The sequence below is a fragment of the Nicotiana tomentosiformis genome, chromosome 5 (genome assembly GCF_000390325.3).
Source record: "Nicotiana tomentosiformis chromosome 5, ASM39032v3, whole genome shotgun sequence".
Classification (NCBI taxonomy): domain Eukaryota; kingdom Viridiplantae; phylum Streptophyta; class Magnoliopsida; order Solanales; family Solanaceae; genus Nicotiana; species Nicotiana tomentosiformis.
The window spans coordinates 24,632,735-24,654,643 of record NC_090816.1 but is presented as its reverse complement, the minus strand read 5'-3'; the positions used below and the strand labels follow the sequence as shown (position 1 = coordinate 24,654,643).

Here is a 21,909-nt window from a genome sequence, read left to right as displayed (position 1 = left end):
TATTTAATAATAAAAAATGGCAAGATGAGAAAAAAAAAGAAGAAAATAACGCCAGGACGTAACTTCTAAGATTATATAGGTGGCCATAAAATGTACTAAGTCTGTACATACACAAACATTGGGGCCATCCTCATTATAAAATAATATGGAGTTACCTAAGAATTTTGTGTTCACAAGCTCACATCTTTATTCCTTAATAAATAGTTAGTATATAATTTTTTCATTAAAAGTAGAGAAGAAACTTTTTCGCATTATTTCAATTTATCAATCTTTTTCAAAAATTAAGGTATCTATATGTATCAAAACCAATATCCTAAAGAACAGAAATATAGTAGCAACTTGTGATGTCATTTACATATACCAACTTATTATTTTAAATTCTTTTGGGAATTACGGAAAGTTAAAAGACTTATGACTTTTCACTTTTATCTTTATTCAATGGGATGATCTATTGGATATTCACAAAGAAGAATTCTCACTTTTATCTCTAAACTTACCAATCATGACTACTAAACTTACTGCTTCAGACTATAATACTCTTAAGTCTTAACGTTGAGGAGGCCTAGATTATTTTAATTGAGCACCAAAGAAAGCTAAAGTAATTAGCACTAGATTAGAATTAAATATTAAGTATTAACTATTCAACTTAACTTCTGAATAGTCAAATGACAAATGGAAACTTTAGAAATGTTAACCGATAAACTAAAAAAAATGTGCAAAACCTACATTAATGTAGTAAGAGTGAATTGAATGATGATGATGAAATCTAAAAAAGGAAAAAAAAACTTAGAACACTCAATGTTTACATTAGAAATAGACCGTTTATTATTGTTCATTAAATTTTTATCCAATATTTATTCACTGCCGCGAAATAATCTTGTTTTTATCATCTATCTCTTATTGTAACTCTGAGCTGAGGGCAATTTTAAATCATTATAAAAAATTGAGGGATAAATTTTAAGGCTTTTCCTTCGAGAATTTTGACATGGATAGTTTATTTATTTTACGTTGGAACTCTATTAATTTATAAAGACAAACACAAAACAATTTGCTATTAAGAAGAATATGAATGAATCAAAAGTGAGAGGAATCTAAAACTTATACTAACTTGTCACGCCTCTAAAATTGGGGTAGGGCGTGATTGACACCTGATCTAAACAATCGGTTGAGTGAACCCTGAGTTAAGTTGTACTAATAATCATAATAACTGGATTAATTATAAAATAATATCATTACATACTTGTAATAAATTTGTTAAACATTTCAGCATTCTGTCTATTTAAAACTACATAGAGTCTGGCTGGTCTGCCTTTTTGCACCACGCCCCATATGAATATTAGATGCTCAAACCAGAGGAGGTGCAACTAAATAATTGCCTATAGATGCTACCTGAGTAGCTGGAGCTTGCCACAAAATTAAATAATTTCATAGTATAATATATGAATAAATTTGGACTTTTTCTTAAAAACAAATTATGGATAAAAGTACTCAAAAAACATTTTTTCCCCCTCCCTAAAAGTCCCCCAAACACCTCAACTTGTCAACTTTTTAGACTCCCAAAATTCCACAGCGAAACAAGTGAGAGAAACAGTTGGAAAAAAAAAAGAAAAGAAAAGAAAAGAAAAGGAAGAGAAGCGAGAGAAACAATAATATCATTTCTCATCAAAAGTCTCCATTTCTCTTTCCTCTCACTTTTCCTTTCAAAATTTCCACATATCCAAAACTGCTGATGTTGGTTTTCCTTGTCGTAGTTTCTCTCACATCACGTGCATAGCACGTGCCTTTAAGATCTCGCCGACGGCGGTCTTCCATTACTCCCGGCGACACCCTTTACCCTCCTCGTTAATGGGTTCAAGCCCAATTGTAATTTCCGGGTCCTCAGCCCACAGGACGACCCGACCCAACAACAACAAGAACAAGAACAACAACGATCCATGTGTTAGCTCTTCAGCTTTTGTGTTTTTAATTGGTTCATTCATCATTTTGGGTTCAATTTGTGGGCTTTATGTTCGGTTTTTGATGACCCCAAATGTCCACGCTGGACTCTCCGCCATTGGATGTAAAGAGGATGATGAGGGTTCATGGTCCATTGGTGTTTTTTATGGTGATTCCCCTTTTTCCCTCAAGCCCATTGAAGATGTAAGCTTTTTCACATTGTATTGATTTGTTTCTTCTTTACTCTTTTGCTGAATTTGGGGTAAATGGTTAAGTTTTATGCACTAACAGTGTAAGATATATTGACACATAGGTTATTTATTAGGTAATTATAAGTAAATTTATTGATAAGCATTAATTGATAATTGGTAAAAATAGTAACTAACCAGCTAATATAGGTTCAAATTCACTGTGTAAAAAATTTATTTTATACGCATTGTATATAGCTTAAATCCTTTTTCTCCAGATGATCTGCTGTTTTGGGTTAGGTTTCACTTGGCTTAAATTTTTAGTTTTGTACTGATTTTTGAATTTTTTGAGGTTCTAGGTTTTATTTGTATTTTTAAATGAGCAAATTTTGGTGATTATTTTGAATATAATTGGAAAACTTCAGGCTAATTGCATGTAAAGATGTAAGCTTTTCGCATTGTATGATTTTAAGTAAATGGGTTTTTTAGATGATCTTAAGTCTGCTTTCCTGAGTTGGGTTTCATTTTTGCTCAAATTTTCAGCTTTGTACTGTTTTGGTTTGAATTTTGAATTTTTTGAGGTTCTGGGGTTTTTGGGTATTTGTTAATTGGTCAAATTTTGGTGAAAGGATCTTAGGGTTAGTGATTTATTGCTTTTGGTCATGTCCTGTGTTGACCTCCAGATGGACCGGTCTGGTCTGTAGGTGTGAAACCATGGTAAGTGAGGGTATTCGAAGAGGACGAGGTAGAACTAAAATCAGAGTTTAAATGGAGTAACGATTTAACGTGGTCAGTGAGGATATATATAGCCGACCCAACGTCTTTGGGACTGAGGCATAGTTGTTCTTGCGGAAAGTTTCAGGCTAATTGCATATAGAGATGAGTATATTCAATAATCTTTTGCTCAAAGTTTGAATTTTTTTAAGGCTTAAGGTTCTGGGTTTCTAGGAATTAATTGGTGTATGACTTTTGTGTCTGGAAATTTTTGGCAGATGAATATATGGAGGAATAAGAGTGCGGCATGGCCAGTAGCCAATCCTGTTATCACCTGTGCTTCAGCCTCTGTGGCTGGTTTTTCCAGCAATTTTGTCGCTGACCCCTTTCTTTATGTTCAGGTAACCTTTTTTTGTTTTCTCTATTTACACCTTTTAATTCCTTGATCATTGACTGAGTAGTAGTAAGTATCTATTAAATGTTTCTCCACAGTAAATTGGGTTTGTAGATTTGTGAGATGGGATTAACATGAAGCATCTTTAACTCTTTTTAGGATGGGAAAGATGATAGTTATTTCTTAACAATATTCTTTTAGCTCCTTCTGGTGTTGCTTTACTTTGCAGGATTTTACATTTATTCATGCTGTGAATATGCCCAGCCTTTTGAGTTAATAATGTAACGAGCCATGGTTTAACTTAGGGTAGAAAGAAAGAAAATAAGAGGAACTTGACCTGCGTTCTCTTTTAGTCCTTCTAATTTTAATAACCCTTTGTTTTATTAGCAATTTTCTTGATAAAAAAAAAGTAGCAACTTTTTGTATACCAAAGAAGTCATATCAAAACATATGTTTGAAGTTGTTTATATATATCTCACGTTTTGCCTATCAACCATTCTTTTTGAAAATGAACCTATCAACCGTTCTTGTATCTCTACTTCTAATGTAACCCATTCTAAATATGTCCCCTTAGTCCCATGCTTGTCAAATGGAAGGGAGTGAGTAGAGCATTCATCTAAACCAACTAATCTTTCAGTTTTTTCTTTTAAATATCTTGTAAGAAGTTCCTTCGAATTAAGCCTTAATGACTCTGCTTGTTCCCTGTGAAATGGAATGGCGGATTTGTTTTTAAGAGCAGTTATCAGCGTATTTTATCTTTTATAGGTAAACAGAAGTTTTTGTTTAATTGCATCAAGGGGTTTCAACATTGCACTAGAAATATACCTAAATGGTCAAGCACATTTATTCAATCTCACTTGTTTCAATCAAAGTTTAGACATTGTGATCTACCCTTTATACATATTACCAAAACATTATTCTTATAAATTTTCCTATACCTTGTACAGTAATTATATATTACCTACTTTTATATCCCAACCAAACACGGAAAAGTGATCCAGAAGATGATTTTCTAACTCCATATCATAGGCACCCTATATTCCACTCTCATTCCACTCAAAACATAAGTAGTTATTGTCAGGGGTTTCTCTTTTAGTTCACCAACATAGAAAGTAAAAAGAAAGTCTTGATTAAATTATTCACCATTAAAAGCAGGCCGAGTTTCAGAATGTTATTGGGTGCATCATTTATGATCTGTCGGGCCTATTTTGCATAAGTAGCATCACATATATGACGTGTCTGTTTGGTGCTATTTGATATTTTATGTGAGTTATTTTCTTCTAGGGTGTTATGGCTCTGCTGGAATATTTAGTTTTCTCTCCTTTACTGCCTGCAGGAGCTTGATTGTTTGCTTGTGTTTTATTTGTTAACCTAAATTCTAAACTTCTCTTGCATTTCGATGTGGCGTGGAACATCCATAATCTGAGGTTTGATTATATAATTCAGGGAGATGTCCTTTATATGTTCTTTGAAACAAAGAATTCAATAACAATGCAAGGGGATATTGGAGTTGCAAGAAGTACTGATAAGGGAGCATCATGGGAGCAGTTAGGTATCGCTTTGGATGAAGACTGGCATCTGTCCTATCCTTATGTCTTTGACTATAATGGCAATGTAAGTTCTTGACTTCATGAACAATTAGCATGTCGTGCAACTCAATTCCATTCTAAACAACGTTAGACTTGCTGTGATAAAATTCTGAAGTTTGTCCGTAGAAAGTTTAATTTGGAAAAAGAGGGTCGCACCCAAGGGTGTGGGCTTGTGGTTAATGAAGTTGGAGGAGAACCATGTGGTCTCAGGTTCAAATCTTAGCGGGGGAAAAAACGTTTGAAATATTAGGTGATTTTTTCCCATCTGCCTAAGCTTTGGTAGGATGAGTTACCAATACCTGTGCTGGTGGAAGTAGCAGGTACCCGGTGGAATAGTTGAGGTGTGCACAAGTTGGCCTGAACACCATTGTCATCTCACAAAAGAAAAAAAAGATGGGAAAAGAGGGTCCATGGGGAATGGAAGGAAATTAGAATGCTGGATCTGTTAGTATCATGTGCAGGCTCGTGATAGCATGTGAGAGTGTTCATATTTGCTTGTAGATGGTTTAGAATTGGTAGAACACTCTATCGGTAGAACAAAACTGGAAGATTACTAAGTGTCATCTTACTAGAATTTTGTACGGTACTGATAGCATGTAATGATATAGATGATTATGCTCTTATATGATTTTATTATTCAATATTGAAAATGCCAAATATAAAGATGCCTAGACAATTTCTATTACTTTAATTTTCGGTCTTCATAAATTTTTGTGGCAAAAGTCTTGCTGCTTGTCAGCAAATATGACTCTTTGGCACCATTATTTTTTACTTGCTTACAACTACCATTTAAGTTTAACTTTCTTGGACTAGTGATTGATATTTTCATCAATTTTATTGTTGCTTACAGATCTATATGATGCCTGAGGGCAGAGCAAAAGGACAACTTCGTCTTTATCGAGCTGTAAAATTTCCCATGGAATGGACACTGGAAAAGATCATAATGAAAAAGCCTCTTGTTGATTCATTTATAATTCCACATGATGGGAAATACTGGCTTTTTGGTTCTGATCATAGAGGTATTGGTACAGAGTATAATGGTCAGTTGGAGATCTGGTACAGCACCTCACCACTTGGTCCTTGGAAACCACATAAGAAAAATCCTATCTATAACGCAGATAAGAGCATGGGAGCCCGAAATGGAGGTAGACCCTTTTTATTTGATGGTTATCTTTATCGTGTTGGCCAAGATGATGGTGAAACATATGGACGGAGAATACGTCTCTTCAAAGTAGAAGTTTTAACCACTAATGTGTTCAAAGAAGTTGAAGTCCCATTGGGCCTTAAAGCCTCAATTAAGGGACGAAATGCCTGGAATGGCGCCCGCAGCCATCACCTTGATGTGCAGCGACTAAGCTCTGGAGAGTGGATTGGAGTAATGGATGGGGACCGAGTGCCTTCGGGAGATGCAAGTCGACGGTTTAATTTAGGCTGTGCATCAGTTTTAGGTGTTGCAGCCCTGGTTATATTGTTTGGTATGTTACTTGGAGCTGTTAGAGGTTTAGTTCCACTAAGTTGGTGCCCACACGATTTTGGAAAGAGGAGTGATGCATCGTTGGATTGGGAACAGTCAAACTTAATTTCTTCTAGAATGAGACTATTCTGCAGCCACTTGAATAGAGCAAGCTCATCTCTCCGTACCAGAATAAAACCAAACACTTGCAGTGGAAGCTCGGTTCTAGCTTTAACATTTTTAGTAATAGTGGTGTTAATGTGTACTGGAGTTAAATACATATATGGAGGCAGTGGCGCACATGAAGCTTACCCCTTGCATGGTCAGTATTCTCAGTTCACTTTATTAACAATGACCTATGATGCTCGGCTTTGGAATCTTAAAATGTATGTCGAGCATTACTCAAGGTGCTCTTCAGTGCGTGAGATTGTTGTTGTGTGGAACAAAGGACAACCTCCAGAATTGAGTGAGTTTGATTCTGCAGTTCCGGTGAGGATTAGAGTAGAGGAAAAAAACTCACTGAATAATCGATTCAAGGTTGACGCTTCCATAAAGACAAGATCTGTTCTTGAGCTCGACGATGACATTATGATGCCCTGTGATGACGTTGAGCGAGGATTTAAGGTATGGCGTGAGCATCCTGAACGAATTGTAGGTTTTTACCCCCGACTAGCAAATGGAAGCCCGTTGAAATACAGGGCTGAGAGTCATGCTCGGAAGCACAATGGATATAATATGATTCTAACTGGAGCGGCCTTCATTGATAGTAAAATGGCTTTTGAAATGTATTGGAGCAAAGAGGCTGCAGCTGGTAGGGAAACAGTGGACAATCTTTTTAATTGCGAGGATGTGCTGTTGAACTTCTTGTATGCGAACACAAGCTCTTCAAAGACAGTCGAATATGTGAAACCCGCATGGGCAATTGATACTTCAAAGTTTTCTGGTGTAGCAATTAGTGGGAATACGCAAACTCACTATGCCCTTCGAAGTAGTTGCCTTGAGAAGTTCTCTGAAATGTATGGGAGCATAAGCAATCGGAAGTCAGAGTTTAACCGCCGAATGGATGGTTGGGATGTATAGCCAGAAGAAAATTCTAACATCAAATTGAAGTTCAGTTTTCTGTTTTTCATCTTTTTCAATCTTCCCTGTTGGTATAATTTTGGTTTTATGATTTGTCAGTTTTCCCTCCTTTTGTGAAGTTTGCTTTGGGGTGGACTCCAGGTTTAAGTAGTTTTTGCCAGTCTTAAGTGTACATTAGTTTAGATGCATATGTTGATAGTTCTTTGCCATCCTTCTATCAGAATTGAAGATGTGTAGTTCTCTTAAATTTTCTTGTTTAGATTCACTTGTTTATAGTTCTTTGCCATATTTCTATAAGAATTGAAGTTCTCTTAGATATTTATGATTTGTTTTTATGCAAAATAGTGAAATTCTTTTTTGAGCTATTTAAGAGGATCTCTTGTGTTTCTTCAGTTGAAATGAGGGGGAATGCAACAGTTGTAACGGTAAGTACATCTTACTGATTACTTGCTTATTGTATCACCTGTAACTCAAGAGTTGTTGGATGGATTCTTCTTTTGATTCTTAGGATTAGCTTAGCATTCTACCAAAGAAAATGAAATATTATTATGGTGGAGAAAAGAAGAGAATAAAGATATTACTAAGCACTAGCCTCTTTGACAACCTCATAAATTCATTTTTCTTCAATTAGAATATCTTTTCCTATATCGATATTGTCATTTGGTCACTTACAGTCTAATTAGTCATAGTTTCCTTCTTTGAAAGATTGGTTTGCCCTGTCTTGTTCAGTCTGTCAATGTTAACCAGAGCTTTCTTTACATGACTACCTAATTCAGTATGCTTTTCTTTGGTATTGAGGTGTTCTTTTCTCTCATGTACATTTCCATCAAACTAAAATGGAGTTACCTAGGGGGTTAACTAGTTGTGTTTTACATATTTCAGACTTCCCAATGATAGGAGATGGATTAGAAAATGACTAATGTTGTTTGTTAATCCAAAAGCCATCTTGCAGACAAGCTTATCCAACAAAGTTAACTTATTGGACTTTTTGCTGCTCAAAATACTGCAAAAGTATCCAGTTTTTTTTTTTTTTTTTTTGGGAGTCTTTACATACCTTATTTTTATCTTGAGCCGATGGTATATTGGAAACAACATCTCTACCTTCCCAGGGTAGGGGTAAAGTCTGCGTACATATTACCCTCTTCAGACCCTATTTGTGGGATTCCACTGGTTTGATATTATTGTTGTTGTTGTATATACCTTGTTTTCAACATTTCAGTAGGGGAACTACAGTGTATACTGTGTTCTTACACTAATAAAAATTAACAGATATCCTGAGTCGAACCACCACATTACATTTCTTAACATCAATGTATTTAGAGAATAAAGCCTAAAAAGTTTCTGTATCAAATAAGTAACTTATATAATTTCCACCTTGTCCTCTTCAGAAATATGAGTTAAGTTATATTCTATTTTAAAAAGCTGATGTTCTATTTTAAGAAAAGTCATTGCAGAGTTCTCTAGCTCAATACAGTAGTACTTTTGGAAGAACAAATCTGTTTCAAAGAAGGTGCTTGTGAGACAACACCCAAAAAAAAAAAAAAAGAAAAAAAAAAAAGAAAAGAAAAAAGAAGACATTAGGTTTGAAGCATTTCCTTGAGCTAACCTCATATAACATTTTAGAACAGCAAAATTAAGGGTCAGCCAGATGAATACACAAAATTAGTTACGTTTCAATCCCAAACAAGTTAGGGTCAATTAAATGAATATAAAAAACGAAAGAGATCCGAGTTCAATTAATATAAATAACTAACGTGAATACGAAAGAGGAAAAAGCTCCAAGTCCAAAATTGATATCTATACTATATTAAAAGCACGAAGTCCCTTAGCGAAATGTCGTTCGCTTTTTTTACCCTTTAAAAATAGATTTTACATTGAATAAAATTGTCATTTTAATTATCTTCCTAATATTTAGACTTTTACACCAACTAAAATTCTATTTATTATTTTGGATAAAAATTTAATTATAAACTCTAATAAATTTTCCTATGGAATAAAACTAAAAATTGCGGTTTATTTCCGTTTTTGTTGCGTATGGCTTTTATCTATTTAAGTTTCACTTTTAGTTTAGAATTCTTTTACCAATAAATATTTACTTAGTTATGTCTTTTCTTCGTTTAGGTTTAGTATTCACTTTACATTTAGGATTCTTTGTCAAAATTTTCTTATGCTACAGATCTTTGATAGCAACTTTGATTTTTGTTTTAATTATTGTATGTAGCTTTATTTCGTTAACAACTTCTATTTTTGTTTTAATTATTGTAGGTATCCTACAATTGATCATTGGAAGAAGTTCTTAAAATTTTGTGGATTTGGATGCGGCAGTAACAACGGCTCTAGAGGCAAAAATTGTTTGTACTTGAGGTAAACCTTTTAGTCTTTAGTTTGATTTGGAAGTTAAGTAATAATTATGGTTCATGTATTCTCGACAGGCAATATAAATTAAAAAGTTGTTAGTTTTGTATTTTTTGTTTACAATTTTTCATATATGATTATTAGTTTAATGACTTATTTATAGATTTTGTAAACTTTAGGTCATTGTATTCCGTAACCAAAAAGAATGGTTAGACATTCTAACTCATGATATCAATTCAAGATCTTATTTATTCAAGATTATTTTGCCTTATGCTTTATAATTAAAACTGCTGATTATTGTACCAGCTCAAGTTGCTCATATTTTCCAAGAATTTGTTTTATTACCTATTTTGATCGATTTTATTATAGATATTACATGATCTAAAAATTGTGTTACTTATAAAGAATAAACATTAACAAGTGGCGTCCCAGAATTTTGACGATTTCGTCAGTTCAATTAAACAATTCTCCTTATCTCATAAAATAGTCATTATAGAACACTATGGTACTGTTTTATATTTTTCATCACAAAATTTTAAGGTGCGGTGTACAAATTTATTACGTTTTGAAAGTTATATGTCTTTGTTAAAGTTCAGCTACGAGTTTTTTTTTCCCAATCTTTGATCTTCAGAGATTGAAATTTTCTGAAATAGCAATTTACTTCAATTTACTTTAGAATAATTTAATTGTTTTACCTTTCTTTAATATTTATACTAATCAATCGTGTATTGTTATTAATTGTGAAGAGCTCATCAAGAATATAACGTCGTAGTCGTCACTTTTGCTGTATAACCTAATAGGCATAAAACTTGTGGTTAATGAAAAAGTTGACAAAGTTAAATCATTTGATAATAAATCTTTGTTTTGTACTATTAAGTAAAGCTGAAATTAAACTATACCGAGATAATGGACTGACTTGCAGTATGATACGGTGTTGTTTAACCCATGAAAACTAAGTATTATATATTGTGGTGCCAATGCATTAAGAGATAAATTTACCTACTCTGTTCAATTTTTATTACGCATTCAAGTATTTTTATTAAATTTTTTTTTGAATAGAATTTTAAATATTTTGATCGACTTTTACGATCGTACTACCTTGTTAGTACTAAAATACTTGTGTACAGTTGATTTCAGGACTACTCGCAATAACAACTGAAATAGAATTGACAAACGAACGTGTGCCAAGTAACGATTTAAGAAAATCTAATTTTCAAATAAGAGTCTTATTTAAAATAGATTAATCAAAGTAGTACATTGATAAATGTTCGAAAATCATGTTGTATCAATGTACTAATAGTATGAAAGCGCAAGACAAAAAAAATGACACTAATTGTATCCAAGGTTCTTTTTTCGGATATTCTTTTAAATACTCAATAATTTTAGATTCTATTGCACTAAAATATAATTAAACTTATTTTTCATTTAAATACATATTGCATTTATTTGGACGTTTTTCTATTATACATAATTTATACTTATTGTATATAATTCTTTATTAAGAGACACAATTTCCACGTGCAACACACGTATCTTAAAACTAGTAAATTACCCAGATAGATTAATGCTACCTAGGCTCCAAATATGATCATTACTACTTACGTCAATGCTCCACTTTCTCGAGCCACAAAAACCAAGCTTTGTGTTCCCTTATCAGCTTACTTCGAAAATGAAAAAGTACTTAAAAGTGATATAAATTTAATTTACTCACTCATATGAACAACCTCAACTAAAGTTTAAAAAGTTTGAAACCTTTTAGTTATGATTATTATAAGAATTACATAGCACAAAACTCAAATATAAAATATTGATCGACTTTTCTATCCTTCATAAATGCATTACATTTTGAATAAAATTGTTATTACAATTAATCATTAAAAACTTCATTACTTTGTGATATTCATTATTTAACCTTATTACTTGATGCAAATATATTTACTACAAGAAAACCACCATCTTTGTTTAAAAGGTACAATTAATTTTTAAGAAATTTATTATTTCCTTGTGTTCATTATTTGATCTTTTTCAACCAATAAAATAATACTTCATTATTTCTTTGTACAGTTGTCATTAGAGATGTAGTAAAACTCCTTTTCAAGTTTTTAAATTTTATATTTCAAGTTTTCAACAGTAGAACTTTACATAATATTTTAGAACATTAAATAAAACTACTCAACCACAACATGCTCTGCCTCGAGCAAGAATTGCTTAACTCCTAAAGGAACCGACCTCGAAACAGGCTGCAAATAACAATACCCAAAAAGAAATTTGAAATAAATAATAATCAATCAACTACACCTCATTCTATTCAAGCCCATTCCTTTCAAGGATACATCAATCTCTCAACTAAGTTACAGTCCACTATGTATATCTTCTATATCCATTATGCTCTATTCGGGCACATTTCATTGTAAAATGTTATTGATTACACCAAAATATATAAGTTTACTACAGTTAACGCGGTGAGAATATATTAGAGTAGTTAATCATGGTTAAGTGAGAGAAGTATGTGTGAACATATAGCATGCGTTTATTGATTTGATGTAATTAGGTAAACAATTTACACACATTTCATTCCAAAAACTAGGAGCAACTAAACAAATTGTAAAATTGAGCAACCCAGAAAGGAATTGGAGAGAAGGAAAGGAATTTTACATCAATTTTGGTCCATTCGAGAGCGTCCCAACTACCAGCAACCTCAAGCTTCTCTGACCAAGTGAGTTCACTGTCCGAGTCATCAAACGAGGTGGATCGCCCCCATCGAGTTCTGTGCATGGCGATGCGGCTAATGGAGTTCGAGTTCTAATTGCTTATGTTTCTAGATTTTGTTATTTCTTTATTGGAGGGGTGCTCAAAAACCAAACTTTATTGGTGGAAAAGTAGACTCGCTATATGGACCAATGATATGCTGACAGATGGCACAAAGCTAAATTAAAGACTACAAGAAAGAAAGGTTCATTAATAGCCGTGAATATGGAGAAATCGACATAATCCCTGATTACGCGCGATTGGCTGTAATTACTATAACAGTTATAAATTATCCATGTAACGGGTAATCAATGTAATAAATATTAATAGCGGGCAAGAATTAAGTAGGGCGAAATATTTACATATTGTACTCTTATATAAACCCCTTACCATATCTTGTACGATCATCAAGAAATTCACGAAATTATAGTGTCAATTGCTTATAGTTTATATTTTGTTGTTTGAAGATCTAATTCTCTCCTTTTGGAAGAAAGCTGTGACTATCAATAAGATTTTCTTTTCCTTATTCTCTCAATATTTTATTTTTAATGTTTGCAATTCATCTATATTAAGAAACGTGAAGTAAAATTGGTTATTAGAAATTAAATTATTCTTTTTTTTTTGTTTTTACCACAAAAGCTATTTTTGATTTAAAAAATTGGTTCCCTTACCGGAAGTAATTTTTTCACTTTCCCTTTGCATATTTTGTCTTTAGAAACAAATTATGTCTGGCACTAATAAAATTGTTCAGGTTGAGGATGGACAACAAGCATGGAGGAGTCTGTACCACACACCCACACATACTCCACAACGTTTAGGAAAACATTCACCTGTCAGATCCGCTAATCATAATGCAGGACATCAATATGAGGAACAGTCAAATGTGCAAGATAACTTGAAGAAATTTATTACGCAGCAGATCGGTGAAGCTTTGCGTGCTTTTGCAAGTGGGTTACTGAGTGTTGTCCAGGCTCCATCACCAGTTAATACAATTGTGGAAACCCTTATTTAGGGCTTGAAACTCTGGAAGTGGAGACATACCAAATAATTTTGGAGTCGGAGGATCAGGTACACCAAATAATTCTAATTTATAAAATTAAGTTCTAACTTTGCAGAAACAACTCAAGGAACAAAACGAGCAGATAGAACAGATACCGGGAGTACGGCCTCTGATTAAAGGAGTGGATATTGATAATTATTCACAATAATCATGAAAGCCAAGTTCAACACCATTATCAATACCGAAAAAGTTCAAGATGCCCAATATTTTCAAGTAAGATGGGACTACCGACCCACGAGATCACATTACCGCATTTACTACAGGAGTCAAGGGAAATGATTTAACCAAGTAGGAAATCAAATCAATATTGGTGAAAAGTTTTGGTGAAATCCTTACGAAGGGGGCACTAACATGGTATTCTCTTTTACCTGAAAATTCAATTGACTCTTTCGCTGAGCTTGCAGATTCATTCATAAAAGCATATTTGGGAGCTCAAAAAATAGAGAAAAGAATGAAATATATCTTCGAGATAAAACAAGAAAATATGAAATTGGTCAGAGAAGTCGTGGATCAATTCTAGCGAGAAAGAATGATGTTACCTTGTGTACCTAATAGTTGGAAAGCAATGACATTTGCAAGTAACCTGAATGAGAGAAGTTCAGAAGCCACGAGAAGATTAAATGAGAGTTTACGAGAATTTCCTGCAACTACTTGGAATGATGTTTATAAAGTCGAAAGGTGGATGAGAGGTTTAGATCTAGACAGTCAGAATCAGAAAGGAGATCTGGAAAAAAATAGGTATGAACCTTATATGGGACTTGCGGAGCGAGATCTTAGACCAAAACCAGAATATGCACGGTTTTATCAGAGAGCACGGTAGAAGGAGACAAGTTCTTCTTCTCGATTTGGAAAGGAATGAGATATGACAAGAAGAAAAAATCTAAATTCCCAATCAAAAATAGGAGATTACAATTTCAATGCCGGTACCTCTGAATTAGTAGTTGTATTAAGAGGTATGAGTGATAAGGTGCAATGGTCAAAAAAGATGAGATCAGATCACAACAAAAGAAGTCTAGAATTCTGGTGTGAATTCCATAATGACAGGGTCACGGAGCAACAGATTGCATGCTCCTACAAGCAGAGGTTGATTATTTACTGACAAGAGGCTATCTCACTGATCTATTTAGTATGAAAGGAAAGTAGACTTATATGAAAAATAAGGAAGAACCACCAAAGCCCCCATCGCCAAAAAGGATGGTAAAAGTAATAACCAAGGGTGATAAGGTTAATGGAGTTACATACATGGCAGCAAAATGAACAGTCAATATCTCAGTGACCCGCGGAAAGTGAATTCGACAAGTTTTGGAAGGAGACATCATAATATTTGATGATGAGGATGCAGACGGCTTGTTCATACCTCATAATGATGCCATGGCAATATCTATACTTGTTCATGATACTCTTGTCAAGCGAGTTTTGATTTATTCAGGTAGCTATGTGAATATCATATTACTAAGAGTGCTCGATGAGATGCAAGCAACTGATCGTGTGATACCCAAGGCTCGATCTTTGTTTGGGTTCGACAATTCAAGTATCATAACAGAGGGAGAAATTACATTATCTACATTTGCCGAGGGTGTCATGAAAGACAACAAATTTCAAGTGGTGGATGCATACATGGATGCAATGACGTCAACTTTGCATCGAGTTATCAGATTCCCATCACAATGGGGAATTCGTTAGATCGAGGGATATCAACAAGCGACACGTGAAACTAACATAGTTGTTGTGGCGAGCAAAAAATTCAAAGACGGAGATGAAGAATATCAATCATAGTGTTCAGCTAAGGGAGAATTTATTTTCTACCTCAATTGAAAGTATGAAGAATGAAGCAGATATTGATGCGAGGCCTAACGTGATCAAAGAATCGGAGGAGAACGAAGCTATTAAAACAACTACGGAAGAGCTCAAAGCTGTTGTGTTATTCGTTCACTGGCCCGACAGAAAAGTCTATGTTGGGGCAAACCTAAGCCCGAAATTGAAAAGTAAATTAATTGAATTTTTACGCACTAACACTGATTATTTTTTCCGGTCGCACTCAAATATGATATGTATCCCACCAGAAGTAATAGCTCATAAGTTAAATGAAGATATATTACACCCTCCGGTGAAGCAAAAGAAACGAAAGGAGAGAGTATTTAAAAATCAGGTAATTCAAGAGGAGGTACATAAACTTCTGAAAATTAGTTCAATTGAGAGATAAAGTACCCTGACTGGTTAGCTAATACTGTTGTCGTGCCAAAAAAGAATGAAAAATTGCGAGTATGTGTAAATTATACTGATCTAAATAAAATATTCCTTAAAGACTCATTTCCTTTACCGTATATATATCAACTAATTGATTCTACTACTGGTCATGAACTTTTAAGTTTTTTTAGATGCTTATTCTGAAAATAATCAAATAAAAATGGATTCCCTAGATGAGGAAAAAACTTCTTTTATTACGGGCATAGGGGTTTATTGCTACAAAGTATGCCTTTTGGCTTGAAGAATGCTGGAGCTACGTACCAAAGGTTGGTGACCAAAATATTTCAAGAACACTTGGGGAAAACCATGGAAGTCTAAATCGATGGCATGCTAGTAAAATCAGTGCAAACAGAAGATCATCTCAGGCATTTGAATGAAACTTTTGACTTACTTCGCAAGTACAATATGAAGCTGAACCCGGAGAAATGTGCCTTTAGTGACCCGGAGAAATGTGCCTTTAGTGTTGCCTCAGGCAAATTTTTAGATTTTCTTGTCTCTAACAGCAGGATCAAAGTAAATCCGGCTCAGATTAAAGCAAGCAAAGAGATACCATATGTATTCAAGAGTAAAAAGAAAGTACAAAGGTTAACATGGAGAGTAGCAGCTCTGAGGAGATTCATATCTAGATCCTCAGAGAAGTGTTTTAAATTTTTCTCATTATTGAAAAAGCAAAATCAATTTGAATGGACTGATGACTGTCAACAAGCTTTGAAAGATTTGAAAGTATATCTATCAAAACCGCATCTGTTGTCAAAGCCAATGGATGAAGAGAGATTAATCATCTACTTAGCTATATCAAAAGTAGCAGTAAGCGCGGTATTGGTGCGAGGAGAATAATGAACAAAATCTCCAATTTACTATGATAGTAAGTCTTTGTTGGATGCTGAGACATGATAATCTCATTTAGAAAAACTAGCACTAGCATTAACAATGGCATCAAGAAAGTTACGGCCTTATTTTCAATGCCATCCTATTTCTGTCGTAAGTACTTTTTCATTAAGGAATATTTTACATAAATATGAGTTATCATGAAGATTAGCTAAATGAGCAATATAACTTAGTGAATATGATATTGTTTATCAGCCTCGAACTTTCATAAAGTCACAGGTACTAGTAGATTTCAGTTTGAGCTTACTTTCTGAAGTCGAAAATGAAGTATGAATATTTACCAGATCTAATATGGGGACTTGAACATTATACATTGATGAATCCTCAAATGTAAAAGGAGCAACTTTGGGTATTGTTTTAATTTTACCTTCAGAAAAAATTATTAGGCAAGCAATAAAATATTACCCTATAACTAATAATGAAGCCGAATATGAGGCAGTGATTGCAGGTGTAGAACTTGCAAAAGAGTTGGGTATTGATCAGATTGAAATATAAAGCGATTCACAACTTGTGGTAAATCAAATATAAGAAAATTATGCGGCTAGAGAAAACATGAATGCAACAATACTTGGAAAAAGTAGAAAAATTATTGCGTCAATTCCGAGTGTGGAAAGGCGTTCAAGTTCCAAGAGAAAAGAATGCGGAGGGTGATGCACTAGCAAATCTGGGATCGATATACGATATATCGAATACGGAAAATTCATTTGTGGTGCATCTATTCCACTCATCGCTCGATCAATCTAAGAATGAGGTAAATTTTAGTAATTTAACATGGGATTAGAGAAATAAATTAGTGAATTATCTGTAGTATGGAATATTACCCGAGGATAAAAAACTCCCCACTTTTACGAATGAAAGCAGCTCGATAATATTTAATGAAGGCAATTTGTATCGAAAAATATTTGATGGACCCTTAGCTTGATGCCTTGGACCCTCACAAACTGAATATGTGATGCGAGAGATACATGAAGGATATTGTGAAATCACGTCGGTGGAAGGTCACTAGTAAAAACGTGAATAAGAGCAAGGTATTAATGGCCAAAAATAGAAGACGAGGCGGAAAACTTTGTAAAAAGGTACGATAAATGTGAAGGGTATGCAAATAATATCGTATGTCCTCTACGGCAAACACCAGAAAAGTACGATTTTTATTAATTTTAACTGATTATTTTTCTAAGAGGGTGGAGGCAGGTGCCTTCAAACAGGCATGGAAAAGGAAGTTATCAATTTAATCTAGAGGAATACAATAGGTAGATTCGGGGTAACAAGGAAAATTTTATGTGATAATGGGCCATAATTCGTGGGAGCAAAGGTCACTGAATTTTTCAAGGATGGAAAATTAAACGAATTACTTCAGCACCATATCATCTCGTAGCTAATGAACAAGTGGAGTCGACATATAATTTTTTTTCAATAATATAAATAAACATTTGGAAGCATCAAAAGCAGGTGGCCTGAGGTGCTACTTGTGGTACTATGAGCCTATAGAATAACGACAAAGATAAGAACGGGAAAAACTCTATTTTGATTTATTTATGGTACTGAGGCACTAATTCAAGTAGAAATAGGAGAACCAAACTTGAGGTTTGAACATACAAATGAATTATCCAATAAGGAGGAACTTTGTAAAAATTTGGATTTTACAGAAGAACGAAGGGAAGCAACGTTAATTTGGATTTGAGCGATATCACAATAGAAGAGCGAATCTTAGATATTTTATGATTGGGCTTAAAAAGGTGTTTCAGTCAACACAGGCGGTAAATATAGGAAAATAAAGTCTGAACTGGGAAGGACCATATCGAGTTCGAGGTATTGCTGGAAAAGGAATATACGAGTTAGAGACAATGGACGTGAAAGTATTACCTTCCAATTGGAATGCAGTACACTTAAAGAAATACTACTTTTGAGTAAGTACTCACGATCAGGTATCTAGAATTTCATTAGTTATTTGTTCATATAATTTTTACTAACCTTTTTAGATGATGGCCAAAAAACTAGCCCGAACCAGATGATAACATTAGATCCAAAAGACACGTGGAATACTTAATTATTCTCGGTCTAGGTTACAATGATTCTGACGGGAATGGTTAAGCAGTCATCATCTAAAAAAGTACCCCAAGTCCCATGTGTATTTCCTTTTCAGGTAAAGGACCATTGAGAGAAGTTGATCCGATGTTCAAATTTTCATACTTCAAAGCTCAAACACTAGGGGAACTATACATATGGAAGAAGCATAACTCAAAGTCAAAGCATGTTTTAATGACAAAAACCATGAAGAAATTTTTTAAATTTTCAAGCTCAAAAATTGAAGGGGAAGTGAAGAACTGAAGATTCAATAGAGAATTGAAGATTTAACAGACAACTCCTAAGAGCTATTAAGTTAAGACTACAAGAAGGTAGTTATGAAAATGGTGTACATGAGTATTTATTTTGAAAGTTCAAATAAAACTTCTTCAAATTACTTCATATTTAATATTTTTACACCAACATGAAGATGAGACGTCATCTTCATCAGTGTCGTTTATATAAAAGGGCCCTCTTTTATAAGTAAGACCGTGTGTATTTAGCCACAACATATTAAAGCATTCATTTTGCTTATACAAATGCAGGAAAAAAAAGGGCTAAAAAATTAAAGAGAAAAAGCATACATAAAATATGCTGAAACTTAACATTGATATTGATAAAAGTTTCCAAAAAGCAAACCAAAAAAATCCAAAAATATCCAAAAAACATAAAAGATAATTATTGGAAAAGAAAACTTAGGAGCATCTTGAGAAGGATCAGAAAGATCAACTTGGGGACTAGAAGATGAAGGCTGGGAATTAGCAGGATCAGCCTCTGAACCGTCTTTGCTTAAATCATCCTTGGAACTTTCATCCTCGGGTGTGGAGAAACTTTGACGTTGATGAGTAGTTTCAATTGCGTCCTTTGCCCTGGCAATCTCAACTTAGAGATCAAAGCCTTCTTGGATAGCCTCAGTCAATATTTCAAGAAGAGTGTTCAAGAAGGACTAACTCACATCTAGAGTTAGTTTATCCTCGATAGCCTCGTAATCTTTCTCCAGTTGTTCAACTCCAACCCCCAATTCTTATTTTTCAGCTTCGGCAGCATCATATGAAACCTTCAAAGGCTCCAATGTAGCTTCAAGGCACTTAAATCTATTAGAGAAGGTGAGGAGATCTTCTTCAACTAGAGTCAATGCCTGGACTAGATCACCCGCATACACTTCTTTTTGATTCAGAAGTTATTTCAAACTTCGAATCTCCACGGTGGCCGATGAACGTTGCTTAGCAAAAGTAGACTCCATCCTAGCTTTCTCCTTCTCTGCCTGGCTAGCAGAAGCCTTCGTTATCGCTAACTCAGCAGTAGTGATCCTAAGTTGTTGCTCCAAAGTCCCTTTGTCACCGGCCAAGATGCCCTTCTCTAGTTGAAGGCTCTCGAACTGCTCTTTCCACTTATCAGCTTCTGTGCTTAACTCTGCAACTTGTTTCTCAGTCCAAGCCAATCTCCTCATCAACTCTATAGCTGTTAGGTTGATATGCAAAAATGCAAAGAGAAAGGTGTTATAAACTTAAGGAAGGTAGAAACAAAAGAAGTTAAAGAGAAAAGACATACATTGAGAGTAGAATAAATTACATCATTCATCAAAGTAATGGAGGAGTGGAATTCAAGTTTTATCCTCTCAAGGGGGACGATCGAGGGTTTCAACCAAACCACAACTCGGTGAGATTTCTTTAGCAAACTGATACCCTCAGGAACTTCAGTCGTAACGTATTTCATACCGCCCTTGGTGGAAGGAGAAACTTCATCTCGAGATAAAGCAACAGGAGTAATGGAACTCATAGGAAGAGTAGCAAGAGGTGGATCTTCAGAAACGAAGCTCAATTCTTCCTCTTCACCCTCAAATCCTTGAGCAAAGAACCTTCAACATGGCTCAAAGGGGGTTTGAAGCAGAGAGGCACCCTCGAGCTCATCCACTAAGTGAAAAGACACAGAGTCTGAAGGCTGGTTCTAAGGAATATTGGATTCATCATCCAAAACAACTCGCCTCCTAGATCGAGGCCTCTTTACCAAAGAACCTTCATCGAGTCTAAGCAGTGTTGACATCGAGTCTAACTGTAGGAGCAAAAGTGTGAAGAAATCCGCAAATTGCATATCCTGAAAATTATAGAGGAAGTCAAAATAAGAAGGAAAAAGAAAAAAAATCACGGTAAAGTAAAGTAACATACCGTGTGTTTTAACTTTGTACCCAAACTTTTAAGATAGAAACTTCCAGGATCTTTGCTCCATAGGAGTAGCAGATAACATTTTCTCTATCCAATCACAGAAGTCAGGAAGCTCACTGAAAACTTTCATGATTGCTGAAAATAAGAAAACATGAGCAAGAAGGTTAGTATTCTAAGAAAGGAAAAATAGCAGAATGTTACGTGCAAAATTCTATTTTTCGGGGAAAATATTACGTGCAAATTTCCCTCACTAAAGCACGGGCTAGGACAGCCACGAACCGGGCATACCAACCTCGGTCACAGTCATCTTTAGGACTAACCAAGACTCGTTTGCTTCTTGTTGTGAGTGTGAAAATACCCTCGCAAAAACGTTTTGGGCAATACAGATGGAGGAGATATCTTAAAGCGAAAGGGGCAGAAATTAAACTCGATAAGTAGCGAAGGCAAGCCACTGACCTCCACATTATCGAGCCTATTTGCTCCAGGCAAACGTTGAAATAGCGGCAGAACTCTATAATCACTGGGTCAATTGGAGGTTTGAATCCTAATGTGAAAGGATAAGTCAAGTTTCTAATGACATTCTCGGTGTACGAGAGGAAGAAGACAAGATTTGATAAGAGAAGTTTAGAGATCAATAGGGTTAAGTGATACTATGAAGGAAACTTCTTTCTTCCATGCCTCACAATCAGAGATAAATGAAAATTCTTGAGAAACAATCACTGAAACTAAAGGCTGAGGCAGATGTTCATTTTGATCCCTAACTTTGGAAGAAGGTCTAGGGGTGGGTATGGATTTAGCTCTGGAGGAAGAAGTTTTGGAGGAAGAAAAAGGTTTTGAATAATTTTTCTAAGAAGAGGTGGTGCTCCGACTTGATATGGATCCTAGGCTACGAAGCCCACCACCTTTGTTCCTACTCCTAATCGGAGCCGTAGTAGAAGGGAGTCAATCTACTATAATTGCACGCCGAGGATCGGAAGATGAAGAAGGATTTGAAGATTATGAAACCATTGTTAGGAAAAACAGAAGCACGAA

At 34.7% G+C, this 21,909-nt stretch overlaps 1 protein-coding gene across 1 annotated transcript; it reads left to right on the top strand.

The window, feature by feature from the left end:
- Window positions 1-1,558: 1,558 nt before the first annotated feature.
- On the top strand, window positions 1,559-7,667 carry LOC104098324 (glucosamine inositolphosphorylceramide transferase 1-like). Its single transcript, XM_009605029.4, has 4 exons — window positions 1,559-2,139; window positions 3,116-3,238; window positions 4,678-4,845; window positions 5,671-7,667. Exons 1-4 carry the CDS (start codon window positions 1,846-1,848, stop codon window positions 7,351-7,353), a joined length of 2,268 nt encoding a protein of 755 aa, XP_009603324.1. The 5' UTR covers window positions 1,559-1,845; the 3' UTR covers window positions 7,354-7,667.
- The last annotated feature ends 14,242 nt before the right edge of the window (window positions 7,668-21,909 follow it).